A 26,847-nucleotide genomic window follows, 5' to 3' on the forward strand; every position below is an offset into this window, starting at 1 on the left:
GAAGCACAAATCAAAAAAATTTAAAAATTAAAATGTGAACATCATAGATAATTCCACTTTGGATGAAGATCAAATCAAATAACAATCATATTAAACTCTAGAATGTTGTAGGCATCTCCACCAATCCACAAGAAGATCAAGCCAATAAAATGTTGAGATTAAAACGTGAACGTTGTGGCTATCTCCGCTAATTAATCCACAGGACCAAGCCAAGAAACATTATTATGGCCAACTCTACTAACTCACAAGACCAAGCCTAAAAAATGTTGGAATTAAAACGTGAACTTGTGACCAGCTCCACTAACGGACAAGATTAAGCCAAAAAAGGTTTGGGATTAAAATGCAAACGTTGCGCCCAACTCATAACCCTCGAGACCAAGCCTAAAGACTGTTCAAATTAAAACATGAACGTCATGGCCAGTTCTACTAATCCACATTTTTCGGATGAAGAGCAAGCCAAGAAAGAAAACAATTTTTTTTGGATAAAGCGCAAACTAAAATTGAAATTAAATTACTATCCAAAAATAGTTTATTTTGGATAAAGCTCAAAGCAAAATTGAAAATAAATTACTATCCAAAAACAGTTTATTAAACTGTAAAACAAGTTTCTTTAAAATTCATTGCGGGAACATACTGCATTAGACACTTAATTAGACCAATCTCATGGAAACTACACCATACCTTTTGTTTGTTTGAAACCTCATAAAATACATCATTGTATAAAACAGTTGAATGCTAGCTAAACCTAGTCAATAATGTTCGTGCAATGTTACTCTATATATAAGCTCACGAACATATATTGAATTTTTGGTGTTATGTTGAACAATTTATTTATTTATTGAAGCGGGGTGGGGGGCCACGCACATAAATGAGGGTGGGATATGTGAAAATTGTGGGTGGTGTCTAATGTCCAAGGGAAGATATATTTTCAACAGAACAATGACCACTCCTCCAATGACTCCCACTCCGTTAGTCGTTATAGGGCGTCCAATCCATCAAATCTGCAGCCAACAACAACAACAGCCACAACAAGCAGTTTTTTGGCTGCCGTACCGTGCGAATCACGTGAATCCAAAACAAAAGCCAAGCTCGTCATCATAGTAACCTCATGCCCCGAATCCACACCCATTGCTTTTGCTTATGCCACAACAGTAGAAGTTGTAGTGGTCGAAGAGAAGATCCCTCATATTTTGATTGATTTTTGGATCACCACCAAAGGGGGAGAGAGAAAGCTATTCAAATGGATACTCAGCAATCATCAAAGCAAAGCAATCTTGCTAAGCTAACCGCAAGTATTTTTTTTATTATAATAAATATTAGTCATTTAAATGATAATTTTTGTTAACAAAGAGAATTGAATATATAGTTTTTTTTCTCACTTAACCATTAAATCCATCTTATATAAATGCTAACCACAATGTGTGTATTGTGCGAGAGAGAGAAGAGACTTCTTTGGGTCAAAGGTAGATAGAATAGAAGCCATTGCAAAAAGAAAAAAAAGAGAAAAGAAAAAAGGTCAGAAAAAAAAAAAAACAAAATCCAAAACTAGAGTTTTGTTTTAATCAAAAAGAAAAGAAAAAAACAGACAGCTACCCCACATCATCATACCCAAACAAACAAACTCCTCTGGAACATGGATGAAAAGATTCAAAAACATTCACTGAGAGTGAGAATCAGATCGCATAGAGATTGATGAAGCCACAGTTCGACAAACGGGACGACCACACCACCGCTTTCCAAAAGATGCTCTCTCTATATTTTGCTTTGTAAACTACGAGCAAAATACTACTTATTGGATTAGAAAATTTTTTAGAACCCAGATCTGTCAAATAGAATATATTCCCCAGGGGAGTATCAACACTCGAATCCAAGTTTCAAATCATGTGAAAGGCTAAAAAAAAGAGAGAGAGAGAGAGAGAGAAAGAAGGAAATAGCATTGTCCAATTTTGAAATGATTGGAATAAGGGTACTTCAAAGACCAAACGTAGCAGCAACACACAAGGGAAGAGACATTGAATATAGTCTTTAATCTCGTGATCATCTGCAAAAGGAGTTCAAACCATGATTCCATGTTTACGTACACAACTGATAATATTTTCTAACGCGAAGCCTGAAAAAAGAAAAAAAAAAAGAGGGTTACGAAAAAAGGTCATGCAACATCCATATTCTATAGGATCCAACGCTACGTTGCCATCGCTTGTGTCCCACTTCTAACTTGGCACATAACAGGTACCACACGTCGGTGAGTGTTGCAATTAATTCAGCTCACTATTTTTTTCTTCTTCTGAGTTTAAAGAGAGTGTTAATTAAACTCTGAATTTTTTTGTGATTAATTTCTATTCAGGTTATTACTACTATATAGTATATCCATGTGGATGCCCCGAAGAACAAACTGGCAAAAAAAAAAAAGGCCAAAATCAGTTTTAATTGTATCTAGTCGTATTGAACTAATGAATTAAAAGTTTTGTCGTTTTGTACCAAGTTATGATATATAAATATAAGATATTGGAAAAGAAAACATTAACATTATAAATAAGTAGGAATTTACGAACAAAGATAATTTGAGTAAAAATTACGAATGTATATTAATTAAAGTCACTTAAAAAATCTAAAAAACGAAATAAAAGGAGTCATGAATGTAATATTTACATTTATGGTATAGCTTACTATTTTATAGTAAATTATCTTGGTTTTATATGTGTGTGTTTGTTATCTCTAGGCCTCATAATATCGCATCTTTATATTACACATCAGTAGTTATATATATAGAATAAAAAATTAATTAAGTATTTTCGCAATTTAGCCAAAATCATAGATTTAATTTTGTTACAATGGATATTTTTGCAAATAAAATTGATATAAACCCTATCGGATTTATTAGGACAAAATCTGTATTTCTTTATCAGATAATAAAACGTAATTACTTTAGCTTTTTTTCTTTTTGGAATTTGAAGGAATATTTGATATATAGACATCACTCGCTTAACATTGTTTCGAAAATTGAAAATGTGAATAGCAAGCAAGGGATCAATTAATCAATATACCCACTTGACATAAAGTATTTCATGATTAATTAAAAAATAACAAACTTCTTTGATGAACTTTTTTACATAATTACTTCCAAACATGAACGACAAATGAGAATATAATAATAAATTTTAAAAATGGAAAGATAAAGAAATGTTCTTTTAAGACGCATACAATATATACAGTGGTTATAAGACCACCTTTGACCACTTGACCAAAAGGTTAGACCTCCATAGAGGGGACAATTAGATGTTACAGAATGTAGTCTCAGATGTTATATATATGATACTGACAAGAAGTTAACTTTCTTAGGTAGGACGGCTTATTAGTGGGATTTCTCCTACAATACGGTTCCCTTTTTCTATATGTTGGTCCTTTGCCTCCCACTTTAGATTTTGTTCCTTCTTTTCCTCCTTCTCTTATATATTCCAATTCTACTAAGTTAATTCTTCTATGTTGCTACTTTGAAACCTTATATACCAAGTTCTGCCAAAGAAGATCCCGTCAACACAAAATCACTGGACCAATCCGATCCCAATCCACCAAGCCAAAAGGTTCCTCTCTGGTCTCCATGGATCAAATTTTAAACACAAAAAGGAAAAAAATAAAATAAAATCCCAAACCCCCAGGTGAGAGAAAGCAGACATTCCAGTTGTATCTTGTTGCTTTTGAGGAATGTAATTTTATTCGTTCCCAAAGTTTATTTTACTAATAATTGTGTTATATATGCACTATTGAATCTATTCACTTGCCATATAATATTCTAATAAAATACAGTATCAAAGTGTGGCTCCAGGTAATAGGCATTGTTGAACACATTTGCATGCATGCAATGCAAGCAACTTGTTCCACGACACCCACGTGGCATCTTGGTGGATGATATTATTATTATTGATTATTGAATTGATTGATTTTAGGATTTTTTTGTCGGATTAGGCGTTAGATACGATTTTAGCAATTTTCATATAGTTTTTCAATTCGGCACTACGTTGGGAAATTGAAACAGTAGAGTAGGTGAGTCCCACCAAATCCAACGAGCCACGTAATATCATGATTAAGCAGAGCATTGCATGTAAGACCGTGCAAAACTGCGGTTATGAGGCGGTGACCAGTAACGGCTCAGACCCCGTAATGCACACGCACGCTCTCGTTTTTGGTTTGAACTCTGATCTTTGAAAAATCAATATACGATGAATCGCAGGTTACTTGGGGCCAGCGGATTGAATTACTGTACTATTTCTAGAGATCCTTTTGATAATTAATTAGCTATATGGTGTATACTACATAAAGATTAAAGATAAGTAATATTTTTACGAGAGATAAAGAGTAATGTTATATTATATTCCCGGATCTTTTTTATTAGTTTTAATTAACTAATTATTTGAAATCAAGAAAAGTAATTAATAAAGTTTTTTTAAGAAAATAATATAGTTAATAATTTAGAATCCTTCCACCATTCGGTTACGTTAAAATGTGAAGGAAAAAAATATTTCGTATGAGTTTCGAATGAAAAAATGTTTCTTTTGGATTTAGAAGAAAAATTGAAGAATGATAACTATTGTATGTTTTTTTTATATTTTTCAATCAATTAAAAATCATGTTATATAATTTTCAACATATAAAAAAATGTTAAGTATGTTTTTTAAGTAATTATTATAAAAATTAATAATTTTTTTAACTAAAATTAATAAACTTATCATATATAATAATTTATAATTAAATAATAATTTACAAATATCGTACACTATTAATCCATTTGAATTAAATTCTTATATTATTAAGAAGAAGAAAAAACACAAAAAGTAGAACTATCACTCCCTTTGTACATATACTTCACCATGATTCGGACTCCATTTAAGTTAGGCTTGCAGCCCAAATCCACAGCATACTGCATTTAGTCTTGGGCATTTGCTTGGGGAGCTTAGCGTTTTTGCTGGGACACCCAAGAGATTTTCGAATTGCTAAGAATATCATAAATAATAGATTTCATTTTTCATTTCTGCAGTATCTTTTTTTCCATAAAATCTCACTTCCTTAGTACAATTTTCTCCCATTAGCTTTTGTTAGTGTCGTATTTCGAGCATTTGTTGTCTCTGACGGTGTACGTGTGTTATTTATGAATATACAGTGAAGTTTGATCATTTTTCATCGTCGGAGAAAAAGAAGTGCATAACTTTTTTTAAAAAAAGATATGGATTGACAATTCATATGGTTCAGACGGATTACTGATTCGTATAGTCTTACGGATTGTTAATCCATATGTTTCATACGGATTGCTGATCTGTAAAATTAAAAAAAAAATTATAAATGTATTTTTTTTAATTTGTTTTGTAGTGTAATTTTTTTTGTAATAGTTTTAGCAATTTTATAAATATGGATTATAAATTTTAATTTTTTTTAAAAAAAAACTCATACAGATTGTTGATCCGTATGAGTCATATAGATTATCAATCCATATGAATCATACGGATTATCGTATGAGTTTAAAAAACAAAAAAAACTCATATGGATTGTCAATCCTTATGAATCATATGAATCGTCAATTCGTATGAGTCATACGGATCGTCGATCCGTATTTAACAAAAGGGTGAATGACATTTTAGCCCTTTCACCTGTGTTGCTGGACGTCCAACAAAAATGCTGAATGTCTAAAGCAACTGCCTTAGTCTTGCTGCTTGTGCCGGGGCTTCGCTTTGCATTGGAATGTCTACAAATAGTAGGCATGCAACCCATTACTCAATTCTTGTAGGAAGTTGCTATATCCACTCCCTTCTCAGATTTTCCCCAAACTACCCTTAAAATACACTCCCCTGTCTCTTTCTTTCCCAATTTAATTATTTTCCAAAATATGTACACCCCCTTCCATATAACTTTTTCAACAACCAAAGGACATGGCAGCACAAAACTAAGTCCAATATGGCTTGCGCATCTGCATAATTTAATTATCCCTTGATCATGGTTGTGACTCTCGAACAAAGCAACATGTTTTTGCTATTCATGGTAGATGTGGCATAACTCTTCAAAGAGGTGCCTATATGGTCAGATATAAATAATTGATTCACATGAATTTGGAGCTATGTCGGTTTAAGATGGAAAGGATGTAGGTGTTGCGTAATGAGCTAAAATGAAGGGTATCTCAAAGCCCAACACCATAGAAGATTCTTTTATTTTGTATATGGTCCCTAGCAGAGTAATCCACCGTCGTTTACCTCGTCGCAGGTGAATCCCTTGCCAGAAACATAATGAGAAGTCAAAGCCCTAACCAATCATAGAAAGAAGAAATAATCCCATTGTTGTTTGCTAACAAAAAAAATAATTAAATTGGAGAGAAAGAGTTATGCGGAAGGTGGAGAGTGTGTACATTTTTTGAAAAATAAATTGGGGGAGAAAGAGACACAGGAGTGTGTTTTATAGGCTAGTTTGGGAAAAATATTAGAGAAAGGAGAGTGGATATAGTAATTACCTTGTATACTCTAAATGGACAACGTTAGTTGGGTTTTTCAACCAACCAATTTTTCTTTTTCTTTGTTAATGGTTATTCAACAAACCTGATGATCGAATTGTGACACTTGCAAAGCTGGCTCACAAGGACGATTATACTGGTTCATTGAATCAGTGGAACTAAGTATGAAGCTCATGCACTCCTATAGATAAATAGATAGTACCTGGTTCTTTTAATTTTATTTTGGCACCACTGTTTTTTTTTTTTAAAAAAATGGCACTGCCTTATTTTTTAAACTGCTATTACAAAATTATCTTTGTTCAATTCTGAAATAATTTTATAAATTATTTTTTGGAAATTTCATTCTGAAATATACAAAAATTCTGAAAATTTAATTTTGAAAGTGACTTAAATATTTTTCAAAAATTGAATTCTAGAATGTATTAAATTATTTTGTAGAAATTCAATTCCAAAAATTATTTACAATTATTTCAGACATTTAATTTCCAAAATTTAAAAACTCTTTCAGAATTTAAATTCTGGAAATGATTTGTATATAATTTAAAAAATTAAATTTCCAAAAATAATTATAAACTACTCTGAAATTAAAATTTGAATAATGACATACGCATCTTATTTTAATAGATATAGTTTTAAAATAATAGTTAAGAAAAGAAATGATGCCACATAAAAAAAAAGGAAATAAAGAAAGCAGTACCCCTTACTTTTGGGATACTTTTCATTGCAAATTTTCTGGCCTCGTGAGACGGCCCATCACTGTTTCTTGGGCCTTAGTGGAAGCAGATTTATGCTCAATGGGTTTTGTAACATGGCTATTGTTTTTGCGGGGCCCGTAGAAAAATCTTTCTTAGTCTTCCGTTTTGTAGTGTAAATAATTAAAATTAAAATAGTGTATTAAGGGTACGTTATTCTATTCTTTAATTTTTTTCAGCAGTAAAAGCAAAAATAGAAAAGGCTGGATCCTATACTAAAAGGAAAATACGAAAGAGAAAAAGAAAAGAACCTCTCTCAACACGAAAAAAAAAGAGACAAAAGGGAGGATCATATGGCATCAGCCGCTTTGTATTAACCCACATAGTAATATATGCACCAGTTCGCAACCAGACAAGAACTAGACGACAAAACACGATGCATCCTTCTTAAAAAAGTTTTGTTCTTTTTCTTTCTAATAATCACGCGCATTAAACATAATGCAAACAAGAAAACAGTGATGTTAATATTAATAACACATTCGTTTTAACGTATTTTTTATTCATTAAAATTTATTAAAAATCATACAAAATTATGGTCTACTTTCTTATTTAATTAATGAAACTTACTAATAATTTTAACTAGTAAAAAAGTCTGGCCTTTAAAAATATATATTAGAAACGTGTGTTACTAAAACTCTTCGTGCAAACAAATCCCGAGTCCTGATCCCTGTTCAGAGATTTTCCTGTTACAATTTGCAGGACGATGGCTAACTGGAGTTAATTATATACTAAAACCAATATATGGCCTCACCAAACAAATTCCTTGGAAAGGTAATTGAGCACGGAAATTAGACAAGGTTCTTAAATATACTTAAGCTAGTTATGAGATAATACATTAAGAAATAAAATAATAAAGAACAACTAAATGAAGTTTTAAATTAATATAAAATAATTGTTATATTTATTTAAAGTTAAAAACGATAATAATTAATTTAAAAACCCAATAAATATATTATGGAGCCAAAGAAATAAATTGAAACTCTTTAGTGTGGGTTTAAACTATATATCGCTAATTTCATATTAGAGGTGGATCAAACCAACACTGACAATGACATTCAAAATAGCATGGGTCTAACCATATATGGCTGCCTAATAATTAACAAGTGATTACTGATTAGTATGACCATTTCAAATTCCTATAAAAAAAATGACCATTTCAAATTAATTGCAACTTAGTGTCAACTTGACTAACGGTAAAACAAATATTTATTTAGTATTGGCTTAAAAGGTGACTCAAAATGGTTCAATTCATTAAGTTTTAGCATCAGCTGGTTAATGTTAATATGTAACTAACGATCTAGTGCTAGATTGACGTTGACTTAACCAACACTAAGTCTAAATATATGACACATGCTAGACCCATCTTACACAATTTTTTTCTTCATACATTTTCTCCTACTGTATCCATTGTGGTCGCTGCCAATTTCGGTGATCATCGTTGCCGCACGGTTGCATCCACCACTGCATCGCCCATTGTAGCACCCTTGTTGCTCGCACTGCTCCCTTTATGGCGGTGCTACCACCACCATGCCACCACTGTCCTCGTTCATCATAGATGTGCCATCACTATATACCTAGGGCACCACTGTACTTCCATATTTGTTTCGCTATGGTATAATGATATATATTTAATATTCTTATTTCTCACAATAACTAATTGTCATTTGACACACACACCGATTTTTTTTTTAATCTGAATCAATCTTACTCCGTTTCAATCACTGTGCTATGTCGAGTTATGATCGTATTCGGTAAAAAAAAAAGTAGGAAAAAATGCTGTTATTTTTAGTTAATTGCACAAGTGGTTATATACTCTTTTTGAGAAGTGACAATTATTTTAGTTCCCTAATTCCTTTTATATAAACAAGTACGATAAGATATGATTCCTTCGTGTTTGAGTTGATGTTACGTGATATTATATTCATTTTATGCTTATATCATGGAAAACGCTAGAGATACATTCCTCACATTAAAATAACAATAATAATAACTTTACTTCTCTACCATAGATTTCTATATATGATGACTTTCAAATCAATGATAAAAAAACACGTACACTTTTCTCCCTGAACAGAGTTATGGCATGGCATGCAATGTCATTATGATATTCCAAAAAGATTTTTTCAATCTCTTGAAATCTATACATCTTAGAGAGAAAGGGATATCTTTTTATGAGTAGAGAGAAAGCTGAGATATATGATATATAAAGAAAAAAAACAAAAAATAATTAATTATAAATATAATAAGCGGGGTAATGGGGGGAAACATAAAAGAATTAAGATAGATACAAAAAATTAGAGTATGACAAAATAAGACAGGATTGTATGTTATTTGAGGTAATGAGAATGACTAGTCAAAATGTGATATTGACCGATTTTCTGTTGCTATTTTTTTCCTTTTATTAAAAGGTATTTAAATATAATCACTAGAAATTCAAGTTCCCGGTCTGGATTAATTATGCTTAACTATCCTGTATTGACAGTATTGTACTCTGGTCAGATTTTGGAATTTTGTTTACAAACATATATAATATACTAGTTAGGTGGGTTGTTTTGAGATCACTTTGTCTGAAAAAAAAAACTGAACCTTGTAGTTATTTTATCGGAAGAATTTTATTGAAATGTTTTATAGCGTACTAGAATTAACATATTTTATGTTTGATAAACTAAAAGTAAAATGCTGTAGAACCCCCCTCCCAAAAAAAAAAAAAAATCTAATAGCATCAACAAGTTGACAGATTTTTCTTATTCCAGTTCACTCGATCAGTAGATTTTATGGCATATATAATTTCCCCTCATGTTACGAATCATTGACAATGATGTTTCATGGGGTCTAATTAGAATTCAAATACGGATTATGTTTGTAGGAAATTTTAAAAATAACTCTACGTTAAATTCATGAATGTAAAAATAAATAATGACGTTTATTTGTAAGAAATTAGATAGAAAAATAATTCAAACTTACGACAAAATTGGACTCCAAATACATGCGCGCTCAAACGCGACATAGTATAAACCAAATAGGGCCAGACCTAATACAGTCCCTAATCATATGTATAGAATGAATAATCTAAATTCAACTCCCTCTAATTGAAGTTTCGAACAGTAATTGAGACGTTGAAAGCATATATGGACACAATACATATTTTTATATTCGTTTTTTTAATCACATTTATAATTTATATAATTACAGTATTTTTTTACCAAAAAAATAAGTAATAATATTTATAACCAAAATTATAATATTTTTTAGTAATAACTCATTATTAATTTTAGAATTATATTTGGTGCACTTTGAGTAATAAGAATAATTAATTATTTTTAAAAAAATTGAAATGTAATGATATTCATAGAAAGGAATGAGTAAATTAAATTTACTCTTTATTGCCAAACTTAAATTTATTATTTTAGTTCTGCTCTTTTAATTAAGATCTACAAACACAAAGTTTGATTGTTTAAATAGTGAATGTAGTATTATATTTTTTTCCTTAAAAAAATATTTTTATATTTTCTTTTCTGACAAAAAGTTTAACCAATATTAATAATAATTTTTTAGGAGAACCAATATTAATAATAATAGTTCATCAAAATAAAGATAATTAGATGTTGGCAATTGGTATGCGAACTGGACCATCCTAGTCTTTGTATTCCCATATTTATGTGTATGTTTAATAGGTTCACATACGCATCGGAGTTTTATGGGCAGATTTCTGGACCAACTCATTTTTTCTTTTGGGAACAAAAGTTGATTTGTGGTTTGACTTACTAAATAGTTTATAGGCTGTCCTTAATGATTTCTGATTTTAAATTTAGTTTTTTTATTTTGATGTGGACAAGTGGGTTGATATGTGAATATTGTAGACCAGATTATTTAATTGCAGATTTCGCAAATTAACCACACAGATTCATGGATTCATGGTTAAACAAACCAAAGTTTAGTTCAAGTCTACTCTTGAGAGTACTTGCGCAATCCAATATATCTGCGAGATTGGCGCCTGTATCCACCTCTAATAACAACACAAAATATTAGAGAAGGTTACAAAATTTTCTTTTGATATGATTCCAGCTGTGTTTTCATTTACTTTTGGTACATCGCATATAATTTACAAACTTTAACTTTTGCATTAATTTGTTTAAAGGCAAATCATAAATGTGGATCGATAATGTAATGTAGAACCTAATGCAAGTGTATCTGCTCCAACGCCCACAACTGAGCGGACCCTAGTTGTTCATATAAATAATGTCCATATAATATTGTTCTTCAGTTCAACCTATTAACTATTCCATCCTTATTTTCATCAAAATAATGAATTGGCTTTGTTTGAGTAATTAAGTACAGTAACATATAATCGACAGTTCAAAGACCAAGACGGTAATGAACAAATAAAGCATGGTTTAAACGAGAGAAAAGTCAAATAATAGAGTTGCCCGGTTTGGCCGAGACTCTCTCTCTCTTTTTTTTTTTTTTTGTATAGTGGCCAACGCGATTCTGTACTGGAAAGTAAACAAGCACAAATTGATGCCTGAAAGAGAAATGTGAAAGAAGATGCTAACAAAGGTAGTAGCAAATAAGCATCGTGAAAGAAGCAAGGTGGTAAGTAAGTAAAGCATGTCATTGGTCCAAGGGAAGAGTGGGTTGCAGACAACACAACACAAAGAGCCTCGAGGAGAGAGAGAGAGAATCTGACACACACGATAACAAGACAAGTGCTGTGTAGTGGCCCAGCAAGCATTCACTCCCTTAAAAAAGAAAGGTAGCCTTTAATTACTCTCAATATCATTATACTATATCTTAAATAAATAAAAATAACCATCCTACCTTAATTTAATTTGAGTTATCACTTATCACTATCATTTGCACGTCTTAGTCTATAAACTTATAGTATATAAGGCTAATGGTAGGATATGATCTCTCTCCTTAATTAGTCTCTCCCTTGTAATTTGTACAAATATGCTGGTTTGGGACACACATTCATTTGGAGTAAGGTTGGAGAGAGTGAGTGAGAAGGGCAATAATTGAAAACTGGACCAGGGTGCAGGCTGTGGGAGAGGACCAACATGACCTTGTCGGTTGTTCTGCAAGACAAATTCTTGCAGTACTAGTCAGTAGTCACCACTCCTTCTGAGTGTGCAAAACAACCTCTTCCCCTGTTCCTTTCCTACTTGGTTTTTATGGATCTGGATGGCTGGTAGGAAACAACACCCTTCTAGGCCCTCTTCCACACCACCTTTCTCAAAATCCCACATTACATGTCTTTCTTAATCAATCTTAACTCTTAAAACAATTTACTCTCTCCACTCTCTTTGTGTCTCCCAAGGTGCTGTGTTGTGTTGCTTGGTGCAATTAAAGCTTTCTACTTTCTACCTCAAATCTCTATAGCCTAATATTCTACCCGCTGAGGTGAGTCTTATATTTTATTTTATCTCCAAGGGACCCCGCTAGTAGTCTCATTTCCATTGAATATGAATTTCTACCAATTTTTTTTTTATCCTTTTCTCTTTGTTTTTTCCCTAAGAAAAAAATAATAATTAAACTATTCCTATTCCGTCGCTATAGTGGTGCTATATATACAGTTAAATCACTCATTCACTTCTGAGAATAGGATTGAGTAGTGAAAATTGGTTGGTGGGTTAGCACCCAGAACGTCAATATCAGAATAAGGAAAGAATAATTGTGGGCGTGCTAGTAATTATAAGTGTTTGGTTGAGTCTAGTCTTGGATTAGATGGGATAAATATGAATTAGCTAGGGTTGAGGAGAGACTAGAGGAAGATCCACAAGCATAATTAAAGCAGAAAATGAGGAAGATGATGATGATGGCTTAAGATAGATTTATTACAGCGATCGAGTCATAATTAGAGAGAGAGAGAGCATAGAAGGTTGAAATCAAACCTAGCTTGCTAGATCTTGGCCACACCACAGACATCAGCAAACCTTGATGGCAATGAGAGGGCAACAAGATAAGGAAATAGAGATACCAACCACAACCACTTTAGGTTACAACCTTCCCAACCGAGATTCTTCTTCTTCCTCTTCCAAGCTCTCTTCTCCAACTGTTGGTGAAAGAAGTAGCAGTGATCATGATCAACAGCATCATCAACCAACTCATCAAACTCGCACATTAATCTTCAACGAAACACCTCACCATAATCTCTATCCACCACCACCACCTCCTCCTCCTGCTCTTGCACCTCATCGACCCACGTCAGATCCAGATCTAAGCACCCCAATTGCTCCCACATCGAATCCCTCAAGAACAGCGCCGCCTCAAACGACAACAACAACAACCTCGACGCCGTCGATCAGGTACCGAGAATGTCTTCGGAACCACGCGGCGAGCATGGGGAGCCACGTGGTGGATGGCTGCGGCGAGTTCATGGCAAGTGGGGAAGAAGGCACGCCAGAATCACTAAGATGCGCAGCATGCGAGTGCCACCGCAACTTCCACAGAAAAGAAGTTGAAGGAGAATTACGACCGCAACCACAACCACAACCGCAAACACATGTTCCAAATTACCACAGCTACTACACCAACAAGCACAACGGTCACCTTCACTACCCTACACCCTCTTCATCTTCCCTCCATCATAGATTGGTTACACCAACAAGCTTGGTCTCCCCAGTGATGATGGCCTTTGGGGGCCCAGCTGAGTCATCAAGTGAAGATCTCAACATGTTTCAGTCCAACACTGGAGGAGCACAGTTAATATCAGTGCAGCAGCATGCACCACTACTCTCTTCCAGCAAGAAGAGGTTCAGGACTAAGTTCTCTCAGCACCAGAAGGATAGGATGATGGAGTTTGCTGACAAGATTGATTGGAAGATCCACAAACACAATGAGCAGGAGGTACAGCAGTTTTGTTCTCAAGTGGGTGTCAAGAGACAGGTTTTTAAGGTTTGGATGCACAATAACAAGCAAACAACTAGTAGTAAGAAGCAGCAAATGTAAGCCTAGCCTACAAAACTCTTTCTTCTTTTTTCTAGACTTCCTTGTTGTTTGGAAAGAAATAAAAATAAAAAGAAACATCAGATTAATTTTTAAGTGAATAATAATTGTAGATTTAGATGTGCATATATATTATTCAAGCAGAGGAAGCTAGCTAGCTATAGCTAGATAGATACATTAATTTTGACAGCAGCTATAACTTCCCATTTTAATTATCTCATACTAGTATGTATGCTCCTTCATATGAACATATAGGCTACAAAGAAAATTTGCACTGATTTTGCTGGTGCAGAAAAATATGTACGGATTAATTAATTCTCAGCTTCTCACCTCTTTCTCTCTTTTGGCGTGACTAGCTAGCAATTTTCACCCTTGGGGCAAGACTCTAGAGAGAGAGAGAGAAACAAAAAAAGAAAAGAAAAGGAGAGAGATGAGGATGACTTTTGGTCGTTGTGATGAACTGGGATATTGGTGTACGTTGTTTGTGATGAGGAGGTACACTCACACACTTATGCTAGCTGTAACAATATTTCATGCATAATACTTTGGACGAACTTTTCTAATTTAATTATGGAAGTGTTGGTTCGTGAACCTGTTCACTTCTTTGCTAATCAATTAATGTAGAAGGATCCCACACTCAACGAGTCATGACCCAATTAACCACAATTTTGTCCTCTCATAGACATTGAATGCATAGGACACCGGCCGACACATGAATTAGCAGACAATACCCGTTCTTTTCTCAACTTGCCTTTTTGATAATATGCATGTATAATGTGCATCCTATATTGTCTCTACACGAATGAACCAGGAAGATGTAGCCAAATGATGACAAATAAAAAACGAGAGACGAGGGTTTCGGATATACAAATTTCACCCTTCAGGTGTTCTTTTTTCCTCCCCCCCTCTTTCGTACTTGTCAATCATATTAGCTAGGCACATGGTGAAACTGTGAAAGTAAAGTTCTCTCGTACGCAAAAAGGGAAAACCCCTATCTATATGAAATATGTTGAGAGCTATGAAGCCTGAGTCTCGCAACAATTATTGAGTGAAACTCGGGGGTAGTAAGCTGAATCAATTTTTAAACCTTCAGAATTATGTACTACGTTAAAATCTGCATATATAAAGTCCTGGTTTATGGCAAACAATTATTTTCTTCCTCTTCGTTTACGATTTCAAAGAGCTGACTACCTTCGAAAGTAAGTTGAAGAAGATTTGCAATCATTGAATGGATATAATATGAAAGCATGTGTGTCCGGTAGATCGATGCCCTAGTTTGAGCCATCTTAGAGTATATAGAATTTATTTTTGGGTAACATCTTTACTCCTAGTGTTTGAGGCATTGTTTAAAAAGTATATTGTTTTTCTTGCTTAAGATGGCATTTAAGTTTAAACAAGTTCCACATTTTCTAAGTTTTACTTACTGGGAACAAACTTTAGATTTTTTTTTTGTTGGTGAAAAAAATTGCAGATATTTTCGTGGACAACTGATAAAAAAGAAAATTTTAATTAGTAATACATTAAAAAATGTAAAAGTTCTTCAATTCTAGATTGTCAAAGCTAGAATTAAAATATAATATATATATATATATATATATATATATCATAATTACATAAAAAATGCTACTTTTTTCCGTTGATAAATACATCAAAATAAAAATTAAACTCAAGATTAAAATAAGCAAAAATATTCGGCACACCACTTCTTGTCAATAGTATTTGCACTCACGTCTGCGCAACTTGTATTAATTTCATGGTTTATTCATGGTTCCAGCTAGTTTTATGCATACTCAAAGATAGCATAGATTGTTCATTGATCAAACCGAAATTTCTATAGGCTAAACTAAACGGAATAATTGAACCAAAGAAAAATTCATATACTGAACGAATTGCTACCATTATACACCGTAGCGGGATTTAATGCTGTTATGCCTCTATAGGGAGGCAAAAGCAAGTCGAAGACGATGATAACAAGAATTTCAAAGAACCACGAAGAAAAAAATTCACGGAAAATAGCTGTATGAGGATAAGGGTTAAAAATGGTTAAGGAGAAGGCTTTTGCACTAAGCGCAATGTAATCATGGTGATTTTATAAGAGCGCTAAATGCTAATATATTGAAAAACTGCAATCAAACATGAAAGCTTTTGTCATGAATCCGATAGGGTATATAATCTTTCATAAGATTCAATCGAAGTGCTCAAATTTTCGTGTACCTCCACAGTCCACAACTCTGTATATGAGCCACAAATATAAGCAACTAGCTAGCACATCTATAAATAATAATACACTACGCTCAACAAAGTACGCTACATACACAAGCTGTGTTCATACCAAAAAGAATAGCTTTACCATACGCATGGTTCACATTTAGTTAGTTAATCCAACGGCGTAGACTAAATTTAATTTGTCACATGATTCGGTGCTTAATTACAGTAAGATTACATAAGAGTTTCTTGTATGATAATATGCTATGCTCGGGATCATTCCCATGCTTTCGTGCAAGTTGATCTTCCCACTTAGTAGGACAATTTCCAACTTGTAGCAATGTGTTGTGTTCCGGCAAAAGTTGCTATCTTAAATTATAAAGTTTTTCTGTTTAGTATTAATGAGTAAATGACTAATGAACGGGCATTTGGACTTATGGACCACCATAAATCAGACCACTAAAAAAATGCAGAAGAAATACTACTCATCATTATAAGTGAGGGGATTACCTTTTATTAAACCATACACCTTTTAGATGTTCATGCTCTTCTTGTAACAAAAATAACTAGTAAAGGGGCCCAACAATTTATACCAATCGTGAGAGGATCCACTAACTGCAAAATGTTATAATTACACATACATATAGCCTACTATATATAAGCTGCAAAGTCCCTACAACATTATGGGGCAGCACCCTGTATATGAATCTACCTGGCATCGTGATAGATCATAGAAGAACCTAACCGTGGGACCTTTCAGGCTCTCTCCTATCATTATGGAGAATAGATTTGTACGTAATGACTTTTTCATAATGTCTAACAAGTATTTTTTGCATCTCTATTAAAGAGAAAAGCATACAAGAACGTGTAAAAGACTAACACATTACAAGAGATTAAAGCACAATATAAACGATAACTTGTGGAAACTAGAGCTAAAAACTAATAGAGGTTGTCATAGTTAAGAATAAGCGGTAAACTAACCATGCGCTTATACGTTTGGGGTGTTCCTCATCTTAGCTCCTAAATCACCTGTTGCATCCGAAGCCTTCTCCTTTGCAGCCTCGTACTTAGCTTTGGCCTCTTCAGTCATGGTATTCTTTGCTGATACATATGCTTCACCCACTTCACGTTTAGCCTGGTCAAAAGTTTCGGCTACTTTGTCCCTTCCATGTTCCATTTTCACGCCCATGTTATTTTTAGCATCATTATTGGCCTTATCTCCTCCACAACCCATGGCTCCTTTCACTTTATGCCTAACATCACTTGCCTTGTCCTTGGCATCATAGAATTTCTCTGATGCTGTATCTGAAGCAATGTTTATTTTTTGCTTACCCTGGTCATAGGCATTGGCTGCTATATCTTTTCCATATTCCATGGACTCAGCCGTGTTATCTTTGGCATTGTGAGCCATACTTGAAGCCTTATCTGAAGCTGTGTTCATTTTTTGCTTAGCATCCTCGTAGGTATCTCCCATTGTGTGTTTTGCATTGTTAATGCTATCTGTTGGCATTTTGATGACCTTAGCACCTGAAACTGCTTCCTTAGCATCCGTAGCCTTTTGAGAAGCATAGTCCGAGGCTCCTAAACAAACAAATCAAAGATACTAACATTTGCTTGAATTTGATACCAAATTTTAATCGAGAGGTACATGAAATTAAAAAAGATTATGGTAAAGAATGAACAAATATATACGTTACCTGATGCTGCAGATTTCACTCTCTCCGTGGCCCTTGAAGCAGCATCTTCAGCTTGATACTTCATGTTTTGAGTCGCTTGTTTTTCATGATCCTCTTCGGCCCCGAAACTTCTGCCACAATAATTGTGAACTAATGAACAAAATGACAACATTTAAGATTTGGCCATATAAATGCACAAGAACAAGCAACTTAGGCGTGACAAAGCGAAATTCTGGTGAAGCATGATAAATTAAATAGAATTTTGTGGAAAGTTGGAAACATTTGCTCAAATTTTCCTCATCAATCCCATCATCCACAGGTATATGACATCGCCCACATATTACATGCTTAATAGCCTTAAAAAGAATGCCCACTTTCAAATTAATATGATTATTATATGCTTATAATTTTGTTTTGTTTCTTTGTATCCTCCCTCTCATATAACTCCTATTGGAGACATTACCCACATTAAACATGGTTCGGGGGGACTAATTTCTTCCGCTTAGCACATCCACGTTGGTTCTTATAATTAAAAAGATTGCTCCCTTACAAACATGGTGTTAACCAAGCATGCATGGTGGACTTGCGTCACCAAAATTTATTAACAATGGAATATCATTAATTATGTGAGATTGGATAATTAAGAGTGAAAAAGAAAAATACTTGGAGAACTTGTCTTGAGCCCAATCAGCCCAAGAGCGGGTCTCTTCCTCGACATCATGCACGGCTTTTGCTGCAAAATGTTTGGCCTCCTCTCCATCTTCAACTACATCATCACCCCAAGGCCTGCATGTCCCCACGCACACTGCGAGAAACACCATCACCAACAATAGAAACTTTGTGCTTCCCATTTCCTTCTCTCTCTCCCTCTCTCTGTCTCTGTGTCCGTATTTTCTCAAGGAAAACGATTTTCTTTTTGACCGTGTAGATGGATCGTGTGATACGAGAAGAGAATGGAAAGGAAGACAGAGTAGTGGGTGTTAATATATGCAGCGCAGCATGAACTCCACGTGGTATTTTAGAGAAACGTGGCGAAATTTACAAGGTTTTGTTGTTAGGAAGAACGCCCTAGCTTTTGGACACGTGTTGAAGGGGCGTGGAGGCGCACCCGCATGACCCGCTTCACGACCAATCTTGATGGCTTTAACGGGTTTTGCTCCACCCTGTTGGAGAACTAAGCTAGGGTAAAACAAGAATTTCTTTTAGGGTGCATAACATCAAATATTATCACTACTTTTTTAATCACTTATGCATGTAATCAGTAAATTCACGATACTATTTTTTCTTTTATCTTTATGTCACATAAACCATCTTATCTCTTTGTGAGTATACCTTTTTTGTGCTGAACTTTTATATCAATGGAATTTCTCTTTTTTTTTTCCTTTCTAAAAGGACCTATTGTGTGAACTATAATTAGTGGAGGGACAGGAGAAAGCAAAATTGACATACACAATAGTTGTGTAGATTGAATCTACTAAATGTATGTAGCTAATTCTTACATAAATTAACATGGAACAAAAGCTCAATTCACTCATGTATTCCCTCAGTAAATAATTCACGTCTCTGGATAAAAATAATTAATTTAATTAATTATATTAAATATGTCAATTATTTATATTTTAATTTTTTTTCTATCAACTTAATTACTTTTTATTAATATTTAAAGAGATTAATTAAATAAAAACATGTAGAAAAAAATAATAATTAATACATCTAAAAATTAAAAAATAATCTTATAAAAAATAGATAAATTTGTGAAAAAGATCTCATAATTAAAGAGAGTAACGAAAATCTTATAGGAGAAGTGTTAAACCCATTATACGTGTCCAAAAGTAAACGAAACCCCGGCCCAAAGAGGATGGGATTCTGGCAATTAAATTTAGGCTTAATTTCTCATCCATGTAATTTAGCGTTTTTCATTTTTTCTGTCCTAATAATTTTTTTCTAAACTCGTATAAGATAATTAGATAATAAAATAATCTCCGAAAGTGTTAGATTGCAGAGACAAAAAAACTTAAATAGATAACAAGATAATAATCATATTTAAGAAAAAAAATATTTAGCATATTCAAATTTGGTAGAATCTTCATTGGAATTTAGAAGAAATAAAATTCGCAAAAAAAAATAAAAAAAATTACAACTTTGAGCATATTCTATAAATTTATTAATAAATGTAATTTGACTTCTATGCTCTCAAAAACCTGGCTTCTTGCTCTATAGGATGAGGTGAAAAGGTTCTGATATGCTGCTTCCAAGTAATTAAAGGCTAAAGCCCCTCCTCCTATATTCCTAACAAAGTAATAATTAATAAAGCCGAAGTATCCTGCAAATTTGGCTCACAAAATGCATCTAGGTGTAGCTTTTTCAACGAATCTGCCTCATCGGCCACATGGCCCAAATAACATGACAAAAACACTAACATAGCAGGTCAAAATGGGGATGCAAATAAAATGCTCAAATTTATATTTGGCAAGGCTGGCCACCTTCAGCTGCTAGTTTTAATCGTTGATGATGTTCCACGACCTTGTAATCTACAATTTCTCTAAACAACTGGGCATCCAAGATGCAGTCTGGGCGCCCATAAACAGCAGCTTGGACGCTGGCCATGAGTTTGGCGATCTCGCGGCCAGAAAATCCCTCTGTTTTCTTGGCAGCCTCTCTGAAAACATCTTCAGATAAATCTTTTATGGTAATCTTCTGAGGTTGCTTCTTCAGGAAGAAACCCCCCTTGGAGCCATTATTGTCATCACATAAATATTTGTTCAAATAGAGCTTCAACAACTTTAGACGCTCTTCCTCTCCTGGAAGTGGGAATTCAATTACTTCATCAATGCGATCAGTAACTGCACTATCAAGATCACCAGGCCTGTTTGTCGCCAGGACAAGTACTATGTCTCTAGACTGATCACCAGTTCTGAAGAGCAATGCATTTAGAGCACTTCGTTGAGCTTCACTCATGTGGGAGCTGTTACGCCTGCATTGAATAAAAAATTATCACGGAAAAATTGTTACGCCTGCATTGAATAAAAAATTATCACGGAAAAATTGTTATATAAGAGATATCATTAATATCTAACTTATCACACCAATTGTTTCTGCAATATACCGGGTAAAAATTGCAATCTTTCCAAGTTACAGGCAATAAGGTAAAACAAATACAGACACACTCCATAAAAGTGTTATTGATTCATCTATGTATCTAATCTCTGAATATGCGAAGTTAAAGACCCTTCGTGATTCTAAATATCAAAATTTATTAAAAACACAATATAAATCAAATATAAACAGTTAGCATTTGTGTAAAAGTATAAAGATATTATATGTATACTGTTGTAACTTGTAATACAACAGTTACATTTCTCACATTATATAAACTACAAAACAAAATAATTTTGGCTACCCTGCTACGTAGTAGTAATTTAAATTAGTTTTTTATAGCAGTCTTCAAAATATATTTTAAACGCTCCAAAACTTACTCGCAAAGGAAAGCATCCGCCTCATCAATAAAAAGCAATAGGCCTTTTCTTGATTTCTTGGCCCAATCAAATATATCATGAATTTTGGTAACAGCCTGTGCGCCAAGAGGTGCAACATCTCCTCCAGTCATCATGGCATAATGCAAACCCTTCACATAAAAATTGAAAGAGTCAGCCGTAGTTAAAGATACCTTTTTAAACAAATTCAGCAAACAGCATGAACAATTAGCCATAAAATAATATCCAAGGAAATTTCATGACTAGCTCATGGAAAATGGTTACAAGAATACAAGATAAACCAAACCCACTTGTAGTATAAATATAAAACAGAATTTGGGCATGAAAATAATAAATTTTAATTCATTTGTTCATACATCACAAATAATACATCCAGAAACTTATGTCACGTTGTCAGTAAAAAACAACTTAACAGATCATGTAAAAGTAGAACAAGTCAGATATATGAAAATCAAAATGTGTATAAAGGAACTAATCATTATACCGATCTTCTAGCTAATTCCTTTGCAACCATCGTTTTACCAGTGCCAGGAGGCCCATAAAAAAGCATGTTACGAAATGGTGCCTGATGGGATTTGGTATTTGATGTTGCACGTGCAAGATGCTCTATTCTTCTCTGCAATGATGGATGAAGGATTACATTTCCAAGACCATTTTTACTCCCAATAGGCTTTTCTGCCCCAGCCAAAGTACTATTACACAGCACTTTGTTTTTGGCTTGAGAAATGATCTCTGACCCAGGAAACTTTGCCATAGATGACTCCCGGATCAGCGATGGCTGCCCCAAAATCCGATTAATATAGCCCCAGGTGACTTTACTACCTTCTCTGTAGAAATAGAAAGTACAACACAAAATGATCAGATATTCATTTAAAAAAGAAAGAAAGAAAAAGGCAGAATTGTGATGAATACAAATTTGAAAAATTAGGTTAGAACCCAGTGCATATTTGATCAAGAGAACACAAATTCACCAAGAGTTGACCCTACCCACTGAACTTACCTGTTAATTAACTAAAGGAAGGAAAACATGCAAGAATTTGCAAGTGATTTAAACTGGTTTATCACCAAGAGTTTTCAGGACTACCGACTACATATAAGAATTTGTAAGTGATGCAAGAATCAAGACAATACATTTCAAATTAATAAAGGATTGAAGTGGCTTATCATTGAAAAGGGAGGTGGAAGCATCATAGATTCATAGTAATAAAAACTTTGATTTTATTTGTAATCATGTTTTCTTCTCCTTTTTTTCCTTCGGGCTGGGAATGGAAGGATTGACAATTGACGTGGGACTGGGAGATGGATGCTAAGTAGTGGGTACTTCTGTAGCATAAGATACAAAAATAATATCTTACTATTCTCTTTCCTTAAATTCCTGGATTCCAGATTTATACTTATAGTTGCCAAAGATGATATGGATGTTATCAATGAGCCCCCATACATTTGCTTAGTATCCAATAGTACCATAAAACAGCTATTATACATCTAGATTATGCATTTTGGATACAACTATCATGCAATCAGTCTTACCACTTCCACAATCTTTTTGTATGGATAAAGTACATTAACAAGCATTACAATAGTGACATACATGAGATGATTGTAATTTGTATATCCAAACAGACTTTGAACTTGGTAACATTAATTCAAAATCAAATGCATAATAAAGAACAGCATATGTACCTAGTCGTATATATTCCTGCAGCTAGTGCAGTAGCTCCTCCAACAGTCATAAGCAATTTGTCCCTATCAGTCAATAAGGCCCTTAGACCACCTGTATATTGTAAGAAGTCAGCTGATATCATTTCCAAACACAAAGACCAACTCATCATCTACAAATGAAAACAGTGGATAAAAACAAGGATACCATGATAAAGAAGATGTAGTGAGATGGAACAATACAACCTAGCAACATTTTGCTGTGTCCCACATATTGACAACCAGAGAAACAAAAACTCAAAAATCACTACATTTTCTTAAACAAATGTGCAAAAATATCTTTGGTAATATAAAACTTGACCTTTAGAGTTTCCCCAAAAAGTTCAGAAGCGTACATCTAGAGCAGTACTTACATTTGTAAGAAGCTATGAGCTCTATGATATCATGCAACCATGAATGCTGCCGTGTGAGATAAGAACTAGACATAAGCTTGCACACAAGCAAGCTTAAAAACTCAGGCTGCAAATTTATCCAAGTAAAAGGATTAACAATTCTGGGAACCATTACTGGCATGAACTTTCCCATTATCGTTTGTAAGGGATAATGCAATATTACTACAAGTTGCTATCCGTTCTCTGTCAGGGAAAGTACAGAAAATATACTGTGGATGCAGACACATAAATGTAAGGATGTGACTTGTGTCATGCATTTTGGTTTCAAACAATACATACAAATCATACAACATGGCAGTTTATTCTTGTGTAAGGATTTTACTTTGGCAAAAAATTATCAATAGCAACAAGCTAATAAGCCTTTCAGCTAAAAATGGCTACTGTTGCACAAAGCTTTATGATGAACTTACCAACCAAAATTTGGTATATCCATATCAATATTAATCACATTTACAAAAAGGAAAACAGATATTGACATGATGAAAGTGAAACTGCATAAAAATTTATCCATAAATATGAGTAAGTAGCACAAGACAATCAAAATCCACAATGATCCTCATATAAAAGCAAAAAGTATATTCTGAAGACAACAGATGCGCTTATCAGTTGCATACCTTCAATATGACTAAAGGTTGTGTTAATTGCAGCAAGCCATTTATCTCTTTCACCTTGCATTCGTTCTATAAGCATTCTCCTGTTATGATCCTCGGTCAATTTTGCTTCATGGGCTCGGCCTTCAGCCTCCGCCATTGCCTTAACTCTAATAGTTTCTCTTTCAATTTCAGCTCTCTCTCTCTCAGTCTGACGCTGCTGAGATTGAATCTGTTCTTCAGTAGCCTGTCTTGCCTGCTCCTTTCTGAAAGAAGACTGCTCTTGCATCTTGACCAATTCAACATTATGTTGCCTTTGGGCTTCATGATCTGTCTGAGAATGGCAATTTATGGATAACTATTCTATGTAAAACATTTAAATCTTACAAAACATCAAAGATGGTTTAATTTGAAGAGGCTCAAGCCATCTGAATATTCACAAACAGTAAGACCATTCTATGGAAATTTCATCATAAATCCTATTGCTTCAGGGTTTTGAACAAGACAGGTAGGGGGATAAATATCAGAAGTCGTCAAGAAAATCATTAGCTAAGATCATACATTTCTTTAAAAAAAATTGGAAGAACTAAAAGAAGATAGGTTTGTTAGCAAAAGTATATCCAGTGCCTAGGACCAAAGAGCAAAAAGGAATTTACTGACCATAAGTTTAAGCTCAAACTCAGCTTCATTTTGCATATATATTTCCTAATTACATCCATAACTCTCATCATGACTTTTTGCTCTGGCAGAAAAGTTATTTCTAGAGGCTAGTTTAAATGCCAAAGCTATCTAAATTCACAAATTAAATAAAAGAGTATATTTTTTATGTAGTCTGCACCTGCATTCTTTTCCTTGCCAACTCATCTTCATATCGCAACACCTGGGCCTGTCTCTGGGCTTGGTCTTGTATTAGATTGCGCTGTTCTTCAGCCATTTTACGCTGCCTTTCCTGCAATAAAATTTATTTGACAAATCAGAGCGAGATAAAAATTTTAAAATCTACACCAAAATGATTCTTCTGTGATGATAGGTGCTTAGAAGCACATAGATTTACAATACTCTCGATTCATTGTTATACATTTATAACCAACAGAGGGAAAATAACGATGATAACAACTACAATAATACAGCATAGGGATAGCTTTCGAAATGAGAAAACAGCAAACAAAATAAAATATTGACAAAATTTCCAGCCAGCCCAGTGGTAGTTGCGTATTGCATGTGTAAGCCCGAGCTTTATGGAAGAGTGTACCAGGTCCTTAATAATCTAGTTTGACCTATTTGGTAGCACAACATATAACGCAAAAGTTGAAACGATTAAAGAATATCATGAGCTACACACATGATATCGAAGTTTTATATCAATATAAAAATACCACTTACAATATCTCCTTGAGATTGAATAAGTTCGTAATGAACTTTCTCAGCATCTAATTCAGCGAGGCGAGTTTCCTCCTGTTTTCGCATTAAATCGAACAGCTGGAAAACAAAAATGAAATAATCAGAAAACTAAAATCCTTCCCGACACAAAGAACACTGAGTTCGTTAGAACCAAAAATAAAACACAAACCTGCTTGGAGTAGGGAGAACTATTGATTTCACGGAGTGCTTTGGCTCCTCTTTCTAAGGATTCCGGGTCGAAGCCACCCGATTTGTTAGGTTCATCGGGCGGCGGAGGCTCGGACTTGGAGTCGGAGGTCTGGTTCGGCGGCGAGGGTTCATTGGAAGGTTTAGAGGAGAAGAAAGGGAGTCGGAAGTAAGAATCGGCGTAGGCACGATCGGAGAAGGCGGACATGGAAACCACCGCGGCGGAAGTTACCGCCACGCATGAGGTTAACTTTGAAGCAGCCATGGCTTAGAATGCGCCTTCGAAATGGATCATGGAGAAGCTTCGTGTGGCGCGAGCTAAAACCCTCTGCTAGGGTTTAAACGGGAATGGAAAGGTTGAGGAAAGCACTGCGTTGCGTGGAGAGCAATTCAAACGCTTAAACGACTGCCGTTTATTGTCCAACACTGAAATAGATAAAATGACTTACGGGTGCGTGGCGGTGGGCTTTTGGCCCAGTGGATCATCCCATTATATTTAACCTTGTATTAATTTGTATTTTTTGTCCGTTTGGTACTGAACAAAACAAAATTTCAAGTTAGAGGATAACGTTTTATTTTGTGCAACATAGAAAAAATAATGTAAAATTGATTGAAATATCCTTTTTATTTTAATCATCTGAATTTGAGAATGCTATCATGAAGATGACAATTACACTCACAAGGATATAGAATCGGGAGAAAAAATTTTAACTGCTGCAACCCAGCCAATTAAGTAGTAGTTAGAATGATAAAAAATGGCATGAGTTCTGGTTTAGTGGCTCTGAATTTTTCTCAAAATAGAGACTCGTTTCCTTTTCAACGTCAACAAGGAAAAAGAACAAGAATGAAGAGAATTAATGAAATTCTGTTAACTTATGGAGGGTTGCAACATTTAACTTATCAAGAACATATGGAGGGATAAATATGATTTTGGATGATAAATTTTTTCGTTTATATAATTGAAGTCCAGTTTCTCTCGTGTTGAAATTCTGGGCTT

The 26,847-nt window shown here is 34.1% G+C and overlaps 3 protein-coding genes across 5 annotated transcripts; 1 reads left to right on the top strand and 2 right to left on the bottom strand.

Moving 5' to 3' along the window:
- The first annotated feature begins 12,181 nt into the window (after window positions 1–12,181).
- Window positions 12,182–14,778, top strand: LOC114373906 (zinc-finger homeodomain protein 6-like). 2 transcript variants are annotated; one of them, XM_028331478.1, is made up of 2 exons: window positions 12,182–14,186; window positions 14,544–14,778. In XM_028331478.1, the coding sequence occupies exons 1-2, from the start codon at window positions 13,180–13,182 to the stop codon at window positions 14,545–14,547; spliced, it is 1,011 nt and encodes a 336-aa protein (XP_028187279.1). In that variant the 5' UTR covers window positions 12,182–13,179; the 3' UTR covers window positions 14,548–14,778. The 2 variants fall into 2 exon arrangements, with proteins under 2 accessions (XP_028187279.1, XP_028187278.1); XM_028331477.1 differs by lacking the exon at window positions 14,544–14,778 and having other exon boundaries at window positions 12,184–14,283.
- Window positions 14,779–16,978: 2,200 nt separating this feature from the next.
- On the bottom strand, window positions 16,979–19,032 carry LOC114375121 (late embryogenesis abundant protein 14). Of its 2 annotated transcripts, none has more exons than XM_028332870.1 (3): window positions 18,732–19,032; window positions 18,090–18,196; window positions 16,979–17,973 (listed from the first exon to the last, which is right to left on the bottom strand). In XM_028332870.1, the coding sequence occupies exons 1-3, from the start codon at window positions 18,917–18,919 to the stop codon at window positions 17,381–17,383; spliced, it is 888 nt and encodes a 295-aa protein (XP_028188671.1). In that variant the 5' UTR covers window positions 18,920–19,032; the 3' UTR covers window positions 16,979–17,380. The 2 variants fall into 2 exon arrangements, with proteins under 2 accessions (XP_028188671.1, XP_028188670.1); XM_028332869.1 differs by having other exon boundaries at window positions 18,090–18,199; window positions 18,732–19,031.
- Window positions 19,033–20,110: 1,078 nt separating this feature from the next.
- On the bottom strand, window positions 20,111–26,265 carry LOC114377065 (ATPase family AAA domain-containing protein 3-like). Its single transcript, XM_028335450.1, has 8 exons — window positions 25,834–26,265; window positions 25,647–25,742; window positions 25,102–25,212; window positions 24,288–24,597; window positions 23,246–23,336; window positions 22,047–22,389; window positions 21,545–21,693; window positions 20,111–21,042 (listed from the first exon to the last, which is right to left on the bottom strand). The coding sequence occupies exons 1-8, from the start codon at window positions 26,113–26,115 to the stop codon at window positions 20,529–20,531; spliced, it is 1,896 nt and encodes a 631-aa protein (XP_028191251.1). The 5' UTR covers window positions 26,116–26,265; the 3' UTR covers window positions 20,111–20,528.
- Between the last annotated feature and the right edge of the window lie 582 nt (window positions 26,266–26,847).

Source organism: Glycine soja, chromosome 11 (genome assembly GCF_004193775.1).
Source record: "Glycine soja cultivar W05 chromosome 11, ASM419377v2, whole genome shotgun sequence".
Classification (NCBI taxonomy): Eukaryota; Viridiplantae; Streptophyta; class Magnoliopsida; order Fabales; family Fabaceae; genus Glycine; species Glycine soja.